Source organism: Suncus etruscus, chromosome 9 (genome assembly GCF_024139225.1).
Source record: "Suncus etruscus isolate mSunEtr1 chromosome 9, mSunEtr1.pri.cur, whole genome shotgun sequence".
Classification (NCBI taxonomy): Eukaryota; Metazoa; Chordata; class Mammalia; order Eulipotyphla; family Soricidae; genus Suncus; species Suncus etruscus.
The window spans coordinates 8525703-8535895 of NC_064856.1; the positions used below are offsets into that span (position 1 = coordinate 8525703).

Genomic DNA, 10193 nt, shown 5'->3' on the forward strand with positions numbered 1-10193 from the left:
ACCCTTCAGCAGCCACCTGACAGGGAACCTCACAGGAGGGCAGACGGCACCACCTGCCGGTGGGCATTGGCACTGCCCAACCAGGACCCAAGTATGCTCTGTGGAGCATCAGACCTCATCATATCCAGGAACATCAGTCAAGCAGAGGACAGTGGGTGCCTCACAGCAAGGGCCAAGTCCAGAAGGGGGCCCCTCAGTCTCTTGTGGTCGCGCCACCCAGAAATCAGCACAAGGTGCATTCTCCTCTCCACAGTGCCTCAGCAGGGACACAAATCCCTCGTGGGTCACTGTGGAGAGCCTGGTTCTCATCTGGACCAGCCCCTGGGTTCAGTCCTGGGCACTGCAGCCGGCCAGCTTGCCTGATCTCAGATTCCTGGGCTGGCGGCCCACGTATCTGATTCTCAGTATGGCCACCTGCCCCATTGGTGTAAAGTTATGTCCCTCTGCTGGGGGGAATACCAAGCTCCCTTCCTGAGGGAACCCTGACATAAAATGCCCTCCCCAGGGGATGGGACAATAAGGCCACTTGTGGGCTCTCTCTGCGAGGTCAGTTCAGACCTGCAGTAAGCTTTTTTGAGAACATGTCCTTCCTTCCTGGCATTCCTAGAAGTTTTAAAACAAAGGAAAAGAAATGCAGCCTAGAACTTGTCATTGAGCTGTGTTCCTGGCCTAGTCCCAAGCAGGAAAGGGTGTGGGGGGTGTAAGAAAGAGGGGTGTTTATGTAGCAGGGAGGATGTCCCTACAACCTTCTGCATAAGCAGTCCCTGAAAATACAGCTTCTTAGGCTAGGGCTGGGGGAGGCTGCTCTATGCCAGCCCTACTAGACTAAAGTGTGGGGACAGAGGAAGACAGGACAGACGGACACTGCCAGGCGGGAACTCACAGTTGATGTCCACCAGCACTTTATTAAGGCTCCGAGCAGGCTGCCGGTGGGGGCAGCTGTTCCCTCGGTGCCCCCAGCACTGTCCACTTAAGGGTGACACTTGGCGACTCTTGGGACCCTGGACCAGTCTACTGTGCCCCACTCATCCACCCCACAGGACGGATGTGTGTCTGAAGACAGCTGGGGGCCCTCAGCAGGGGTGCAGGCGCTTAGCAGGCCCTGGGCTCTGGCAGGGAACTGGCGGGGGCACAGGAGGGCAGAGATGTCGCCCACCCCGACATCCCTACCTATGGCTTTGTTATCCAGGTGCCACAAGAGCAGGAGGTGGGCAGCCCTCCTCAGCTCTTCCCCCAGGGCCTGGATGCTAGATGGGGGAAGGACAGAGAGAGAAAAAGAGGGGGCCACCCAGGAGTCCACTCAGGCCCCTCTGCCAGGGACCCGGCAGGATGTCAGGGCAACAGTGAGCCCCACTCTGCCCTGCAGCCCCTCAGCTTGTCCCCGAAGTGGGTCTTCCTGGGGCGTGGCAGCAGCTCACTCAGAAGTGGACCCGCAGCACATCCTGGCTGGCGACCGGGCACTGGCAGGCTGGGCACGTCATGGGCAAGGCGCACTGCTTCTGCCCCAGGCAGGGCCGGCACAGGAGATGGCCACAGGACAGCTGGTACACAGGGTCCGTTCGGAAGTACGGAGAACACAGGCTTTTGCAGGAGGCGCACGCAGGGCCCAGGCTGCTACCGGGCTGCTCTGGTTGAACAGAGAGGCAAAAGGCCAGGGTGAGGGGGGCTGCGACTCCAGGCTCCATCCCAAAGGCAGGGTACTTTCTGAAGGAGACAAAGAAGCTCCCCAGCCTCCTCCCTAACACAGCTGGCTTCATTCCTCCCTCCTAGTCCAAGTCTGAAGGCATCCCCAGTGTGCTCCCATGCAGCCGAGCCCCACCTCACCGGGGACACGTCATGGAGGCCAGAGCAAGGCAGATTCTGCCTCCCACCCCACTTCCCGCACTCCTAGTCAGTGCCCCGATGCTGCTGCTGCTCTATGTCCCCCAGTTACACCATTCTGGAGAGGTAAGAAGGGACCTGCTGAGGGCTGGGCCACAGCCAAGTGGCAGAGTGAGGTGAGGGGTCCGAGCTACAGCCTGCCTGGGCCACTGAGAAAGAGAGGGCTCAGTGCACACTGCAGGCAGGAGCCCCAGGATCAATCGCTAGAATTTCATGGTCCACCAGGCACTGTTGGGGAGATGGGGTGCTGGGGAAGCAGGAGGTACTGGGGAGACTGGGGTGCCAGGGAGCAGCTCCTGGACCCTCAGCTCCCCTTGGGGAAAAGAAGGAGACACCAGGCCCATGCTGGCCAGGAAGACCCACACCGCAGAGGCAGGTCTGGGCCTCCAGCAAGTGCTGCCCCCTGGGATACCTGTTTGCTGGGGCTGTCCCCTGCTTAGCCGAGATGTGAAGGAGGGCAGGGAGCCAAGGGTGGACGACAAGGCCATCTCCAAGCTGTGTGACAGCTTCTGCTCATGGGACATCGGACCTGTGGAGAGAGGCAACAGACCACAAGACCTGGAGATGTTTGGCCAAGTAGGCCCCTTGCATGCTTGCCTTGTATGCAGCTGAGTGGGGTTTGGTCCTTAAAGGGTCCTCTGAGCACTGTCACGAGTGACCCCTGACACAAAGCCAGGAGTAACTCTTGAGTACATTCAGGCATAGTAAAAACAAAACAAAACAAAACAAAAAAACCAAGAAAGGACAAGCCAAGCTCCAAGTCCTATGAGGACAAGAAACGGCACCTCCAAGTCCTCCAGGTAGGGCTGGGGTGTATCTCTCTAGCACTGGCTCCAGGGAGACAAGTCCTCCCAGCTCCTCCTGCCTCCTCCCAGACTGTACTGTACCACAGAACCACACCCTCCTTTTGGAATGCCTCTTGGCCTCACAAGAAAAGACCCGGGACAAGAACATGCCACTTTGGTGCCCTGTCCCTGTCCTATTCCCTCCCCTGCAGCTGTTGTCTCTACCCATCTCCTCTCATCTGAGGTCCCTGCCTCGATGTTCAGCTGCACGCTGGGTTTAGGTCTTTTCCCTCCACCTAGGTAAAGCACAGCAGCTGATGCTCAGCAGGAAGTATGAAGACCTCACTCTCCTGGCTCCACCCTGTGACCTAGAAACGTGTGCCTTACAGGCAGGCAAGCCTGGGATAGATGTAAAGGCCATGGGGCAGCCACAGAGATAAGCTAAGATATAAAATATATATATAAGATATCTAAGAGATAGGCTAAGTCCCCCAGAACAGCCCAGCCTAGATGGAAGGTGATATTTTCTCTGCAGCTCATGGCATGGGGACATCAGTGTGAGGCTAAATGAGCTCAGGTCTTCGAGGCATTGCCACCAACAAGATGTCAAGGTCACCTTCCCCCCAACAATGGGACCGAAGGTCCTTCTCTATCAGGTCTGTTCACTGCATCTCACAGGCTTCCAAGACTTTCTATATGTCATGTCAATTAACATTTTGTTTGTTTGTTTTTGGGTCATACCTGGCGGTGTTCAGGGGTTATTCCTGGCGCTGCACTCAGAAATTGCTCCTGGCAGGCTCGGGGACATATGGGATGTCAGGGATGGAACCCATGTCTGTCCTGGGTCAGCCACATGAAGGCAAATGCCCTGCCGCTGTGCTACTACTCCAGCCCCATCAAAAATACATTTTAGGGGGCCAGAGAGATAGCACAGCAATAGGGTGTTTGCCTTGCACTCAGTCGATCCAGGATGGATGGTGGTTCAAATCCAGTATTTCATATGGTCCCCCATGCTTGCCAGGAGCAATTTCTGAGCACAGAGCCAGGAGTAACCCCTGCGCATGTCCTAAAAAAACAAAAACAATGGGCCCGGAGAGATAGCACAGCAGTGTTTGCCTTGCAAGCAGCCGATCCAGGTCCAAAGGTGGTTAGTTCGAATCCCGGTGTCCCATATGGTCCCCCGTGCCTGCCAGGAGCTGTCACACCCGGCAGCGCTCAGGGGTTACTCCTGGCTCTATGCTCAGAAATCGCTCCAGGCAGGTTCAGGGGACCATATGGGATGCCGGGATTCAAACCACCATCCTTCCACGTCTAAGGCAAATGCCTTACCGCTGTGCTATCTCTCCGGCCCCTATTTCTTTGTTTTGTTTTTGTTTATGGTCCACACCTGGTGATGCTCAGGGGTTACTCCTGGCTCTGTGCTCAAAAAGCACTCCTAGTAGGCTCAGGGGACCATATGGATGCCAGGGATGGAACTTGGGTTGGCTGCATGCAAGGTAAATGCCCTAACTGTTGTGCTATCACTCCAGCCCCTTCCCAATTCTTCTTATGAAGCTAATATTCACTGCCATCTTAACCTGACCAAAAACGGAGCATGTATATGAATGTGTGCCCATACAAAGACACACCACTCACAACTCAACAACCATTCCTGGTCGAAAACACGAATATTATCCACCAATCATCTGATATGAAGTTAATCTCAAAAATACATAAGGCCCTGGTTGAACTTTATCTTATTTTATTTTGGTGTTTGGGTCACACCCAGCAGCACTCAGGAGTTACTTCCGGCTCTACGCTCAGAAATTGCTCCTGGGGACCATACAGGATACTGGGATTTGAACCACTATTCTTCTGCATGCGAAGCAAACACCCTCCATGCTATATCTCTGGCCCTGGTTGAACTTTTTAAGGAGAAAAAACAACTAATCCCATCAAAAATGGGGAGAAGAGATAAACAAAAACATCCTCAAAGAGACACATTCAAATGGTCAAAAGACACATGAAAAAAATGCTCCACATTACTAATCACCAGGAAAAGGCAAATCAAAAAAACAACAATGAGATACCATCTCACACCACAGAGGATGGCACACATTACAAGGAACAAGAGCCACCAATGCTGGCGTGGATATAGGGAGAAAGGGGCTCTCATACATTACTTCTGGGAATATTGACTGGTTCAGTCTTTCTGGAAAACAATATGGATGTTTCTAAAATAAAATGTAGGAACTGAGCTTTCTTTTGACCCAGCAATTCCACTTCTTGGAATATACCCCAAGGCCCTCCAAAAAAATAAAGAAAAGACACTTGTACACTTATGTTCCTTTGCTACACTACCCACAATAGCTAAAACCTAGAAACAACCAACTGTCCAAGAATACGTGGAGGTGTCTGGAGAGATTAATGCTAAATGAAAAGAGTCAGAGGGAGAAACCTAAACAGAATGATCATTCTCATATGCTGGATAATAAAGACATATAATGGGGCCAGAGAAATAGCACAGCAGGTAGGGCATTTGCCTTGCAGACAGCCAAACCTGGGTTTGAATCCTGACATATTGTATGGCGCCCCGAGACTGTCAAGGAGTGATTTCTGGATACAGAGCCAGGAATAACCCCTGAGTGCCGCTGGAGAAGGAAGGAAGGAAGGAAGGAAGGAAGGAAGGAAGGAAGGAAGGAAGGAAGGAAGGAAGGAAGGAAGGAAGGAAGGAAGGAAGGGGGGAGGGAGGGAGGGAGAAAATAGGAAGGAAGGAAGGAAGGAAGGAAGGAAGGAAGGAAGGAAGGAAGGAAGAAAGGAAGGAAGGAAGGAAGAAAGGAAGGAAGGAAGGACGGATGGAAGGAAGGAGGGAGGGAGGGAGGGAAGGAGGAGGGAGGGAGGAGGGAGGGAGGGAAGAAGGAAGGAAGGAAGGAGGGAGGGAGGGAGGGAGGAAGGAAGGAAGGAAGGAAGGAAGGAAGGAAGGAAGGAAAAGAAAAAACATAACGGATGCTCAAAGACAGGGGAAACAAAGAACATAAGAACATTCAGTAGGAAATATGCTACCTGAGAGGGCTGAGAGACGGGACAATGAATGACTAAAGGTGGAGGAGAAGCATTCAACCATGAGGAAGAGATGCTGAAAGGTGGTAAAGTGCCTTCAGACTAATGGGTAGGAGGCAAATGGGGGTTGAGGGGGTCATTGGTAAAAGGAAGTGAACCCTGTGAAGGTATTGGTGTTGAAACATTTTACGTCTGAAACTCAATCATGAAGAACTTGATAATTTCACAGCAACTAAATAAAAAATTGAATTAAAATATGGGCTGGAGTGATAGAATAGTGGGTAGGACCTTGCAACCATGGAAGCACCTGGGTTTGATCCCAGCATCTCATATGGTCCCCCCAAGAAGTATTAAGAGTGATTCCACACACATTACAAAGTGTGGCCCCCTATAAACCATACTAATAGTAAAGCAAATTCAATAATAATTAAAAAAAAATAAATAAAAATAGCAATTGAAGCTGGAGTGCTTGCCTTGCATACTGCCAGCCAGGGTTCAATCCCCAGCAACCATGTAGTCCCCTGAGCCTGCGAGATTCCTGAGCACAAAAGTAGGAACAGCCTGTGCACTGCTGGGTGTGGCCCAAAAAACAAACAAACAAAAAATATCGATGGTGCAGGGGTGTCTGAAATGGCTCCTGATGAATCCCCTTCCTGCTGAGGGCTGGTTCATGCCAGCCCTGGAGGATCTACTGTGCATACTGGCCTGCTTCATGCAGAGTGAGGGGCAGTCATGACCTTCAGAAGCGGGACCAAGACCTGCCTCATGCCACACACGCCACCTGCAGATGTGTGTTGCTTCAGAGGTCGCAGGGCACAGAGCTGAGAAGCCCCCAGCCCACAAGACAGATGCTGCTCAGAAGGATCAGGATCCTGTCCTAATCACAAGCCAGCACAGACACAGATTTTCCCACCCCACCCTCCATCCCCAGCCCTTCCTGAACACACCTCCAGCCTGCCTGTCCCCTGCTGGTGGCTAGAGGATACTGAATTGGGGGACTGGGCATCCCCCTGCTGGGCCTGGCTTCCTGACCATGAAGCCGGGAGATGCTCAGGCAAAGGTGATGAGATTTCCAGCAAGCAAAGCAGAAAGCTTAGGCCTGTGCCGGGCACCCTGGCAGACTACCTGGGGAGCAGTCCATGTGTGCCAGCCCCAGCTCTGCCGCTCCTCTCGCTTTCTTAGCAGTGTGCTCTGAGGTAGTGGGTGAGATCAGCAGGCTCGTGGTAGAGAAGCAGGCGGCCTCTGCCATCGGATTGCCACTGGTGGGTTCCATCCTCCTCTTGCGGGAGGGCAGAACGATAGAGGAAGGCGCCACCGTCTGTGCAGACTGGGCCCGGCCAAGCAGGTGGCAGCCAGGGACAGAGTGCTGGAGCAGGAAGTGGTCGATGCGTGCCTTGAGGGATGGGTGAGGCAGGGGTTGTGAGTGCGGGGTGAAGGCCACTCCCGTGAAGGGGTCACTGGGGGCGCGGCCCCAAGTGGCTTCGCTACGGTTGCACTTCTCCAAGGTGCTCCGGTCAATGACCTGGCCTGAGGGCAGCAGCATGGGACAGGGCATGATCTCCAGCGTGATAGGGTCCAGGAACTCCTCGGGCACATCCCCAAGGCCCCCAGCCAAGTCCGGCAGGCCACCGGGGGCGGGCTGGTCCTCAGACTGGCCTCCAGGATCACAGTCGCTCTCCATGGGCAAGGGCTGGGACTGCAGCAGGGTATCTTGAGGGAGGCTCTCGGAAGCTGCCAGCAGGACACTGTTTGTCACCTCCTGGGAGCAGGTTCTGGCCGGCTGCCCCCACACTTCCAACCGCCGGATGCCGGGGATGCCGCTACCCGTCACATGGGTGACACAGATCTTGAGATGGGAAACGTGGCTCAGGGAAAGTGGCCCTTTACTCCAGAGCTCTTGGGTCACCGCAGTAGGGGAGGGGAATGTGGCTCCCACCAGGCCAAAAGGGGGCCTGGCCTTGAAGCCCCTGTGGCTGAACGTCACCTGGTTCTGGTTTTTCAACACGACTTTGCCGACCAAGGTGAAGGCCTCCTTGTCTGGGATGGTCGGCTCGGCCAGATCTGGGGCCCGGCACTCAGAGGGGTTCCATGTCACTCTCCCGGCCACGGCCGACGTGTGCACTTCCACGCCGGTGAAGTTCTGGATGGCCCCAGCCGTGAGGTCCATGCTGATGCAACAGAGCTCCACGCTGAAGGGGAAGGAAACGGTGACATGGACAGGCGGCTTGATGAAGTACTCCGTCCTGAACCCACGGCTTCTCTTCGTAGGGTCTTCAGAGATGAGGTTTTCCACTTCATAGCCATCAGCTGATATCTAGATGTAACCACAAATACCAACACACCTGACTGGATGGAGAGCCAGAGGAAGACAGCTAGTTGACTATCATTTACTACTTCTTTTTATTTTTTAATTATTGGGGGGTTCTTCCTGGCTCTATGCTCAGAAATCGCTCCTGGCAGGCTTGGGGGACCATATAGAATGCTGAGATTTGAACCACCATCCTTCTGCATGCAAGGCAAATGCCCTACTTCCACGCTATCTCTCCAGCCCCTCATTTGCTACTTTTTTTTGGTTTTTGGTTTTTGGTTTTTGGGTCACACCTGCAGCACTCAGAGGTTACTCTTGTCTCTATGCTCAGAAATTCCTCCTGGCAGGCTCGGGGGACCATATGGGATGCCGGGATTCGAACCAATGACCTTCTGCATGAAAGGCAAACACCTTACCTCCATGCTATCTCTCCGGCCCCTCATTTGTTATTTCTAAAAAAATTCTTTGTAAACAAGTGTGAAGTTCCTCATTTAAACACCCTCAATCAGGGCTGGGGGACAGTTCAGTGGGCTGGAGCACAGGCTTTGCATGCAAGAAATCTACCTGGTTCAATCCCTGGCACCCATGTGGTTCCCTAGCACCACCAGGAATGACTCCCCCAGCACTCAGTACTCAGCTAGGAACAACCCCTGAACACTTGACAAATGTGGCCCAAATTACAATTTTTTTCTTCAATTACACTGAATTCCTTGGGTGTTTTTACAGGCACTAAAGTGCATGTCATAGAATGAGGGAAACTTTGTTACCACGCCCTGACAATCTTTATAAATCATGAGTAGAGAGGCCAGGAATGGAGTTCAGTGAAACAGTGTATGTCCCCCTGCTATAAGCCTCCATCAGCAGCCCTTTTACATAAAAAAAGAACAGGCGGGCCCTGATGGATAGCACAGCGGCGTTTGCCTTGCAAGCAGCCAATCCAGGACCAAAGGTGGTTGGTTCGAATCCCGGTGTCCCATATGGTCCCCCGTGCCTGCCAGGAGCTATTTCTGAGCAGACAGCCAGGAGTAACTCCTGAGCACCGCCGGGTGTGGCCCAAAAACCAAAAAAAAAAAGAACAGGCTAGAGTGATAGTACAGAAGAGAGGGCACTTGCCTTGCATATGTAAGACCCAGGTTCAACCCCAGCATCCCATATGGTCCCCAAGCCTGCCAGGATTCCTGAGTGCAGAGCCAAGAGCAAACCTGAGCATCACCAGACGCAGCACAGAAACAAAAGCAAAAAAGCCCGAGAAAGACACTCAGCAGACACTGTCCGCTAGGGCAAGAGAGGAATCCGTGTCCTCCCTTGGGCATTTTTGAGTTGCTAAGTCCCTGCTTTGTGCTGCTAGACAAACCCTCCCTCCTGGATATGACAGAGACGACCACTTAACTCCAGTGAAGGACAAGAAATCGAGATCAATCCAAGCACTGCTTCTAGATTTAGACACCAGCAAGGGTGGGGGGGGTGAGGGGGTGGATTTCTCCTGGCTTTGAGGAAAATTGAATCAGAGGGACAAGTCCGAAAGCTTGGCAAAATGAGTCACAGACTGGAGACAGTCTGATGACTTGAGCAGGGCAGCCTGACCAGACTCACCTGTATTGTATCGCCCCCTCGCGAAATCCAAGACAGGAGGAAGAATAAAGCCCACAGACACTGGCAGGATGTGGGGGGAAGCATACAAAGTAGGCCGACTTGTTATGTGCATGCGCTCGACCCAGGTGTATTTATCTGTTTACCTTGTTGCAGTAAATTCTTGGTCTGAATTGTGGAAGGCAAAGATTTATCACCATCTTTATGGCGAAAAAGAGAGCTTCCAGGCATCGGAAACAGCCCTGAACAAAAAATAAAATCTGGTATTAGGTAAGTTAAAATTTATTCCTAAACATCAAGGAGTTTATTTCTAAGAATGTTGAGCAAGATAGTAACAAATACTTGAACACTCAGGGAGCTACAGTCTGCAAGTTCTAAGTCCCCTGTTCTAAGTCCCTCTGGATAAAGTTTAGGGCCAGAGCACAGCAGGTAGCAGGTGACAGACCAGGGTTCAATTCCCAGATGGTCCCGGAGCACAGCGCCAGGAAAAGCCCCAAGTACCACCAAGTGTGGCCTAAAACCCAAAACTCATTATGGGCTAGAGAGATAGTATAAGAGGTAAGGTGCTTGCCTTGCATGTGGCTTGCAGT

General features: G+C 52.7%; 1 protein-coding gene across 1 annotated transcript; it reads right to left on the reverse strand.

Annotated features, from left to right (window-relative positions):
- Positions 1–879: 879 nt before the first annotated feature.
- On the reverse strand, positions 880–9932 carry LOC126017338 (RING finger protein 37-like). The gene is made up of 4 exons (XM_049779241.1): positions 9750–9932; positions 6831–8019; positions 2294–2410; positions 880–1627 (listed from the first exon to the last, which is right to left on the reverse strand). The coding sequence occupies exons 1-4, from the start codon at positions 9801–9803 to the stop codon at positions 1419–1421; spliced, it is 1569 nt and encodes a 522-aa protein (XP_049635198.1). The 5' UTR covers positions 9804–9932; the 3' UTR covers positions 880–1418.
- Between the last annotated feature and the right edge of the window lie 261 nt (positions 9933–10193).

Bases quoted from the DNA above. Each gene is read 5' to 3' on its own strand.
- LOC126017338 (XM_049779241.1), bottom strand. From the start codon at position 9,803: ATGGTGATAAATCTTTGCCTTCCACAATTCAGACCAAGAATTTACTGC. The intron at 8,020-9,749 runs GTAAACAGATAA...GGTTACATCTAG, and splicing joins CAAGAATTTACTGCAACAAG to ATATCAGCTGATGGCTATGA. The intron at 1,628-2,293 runs GTATCCCAGGGG...CTGTTCAACCAG, and splicing joins GGGACAGCCCCAGCAAACAG to AGCAGCCCGGTAGCAGCCTG.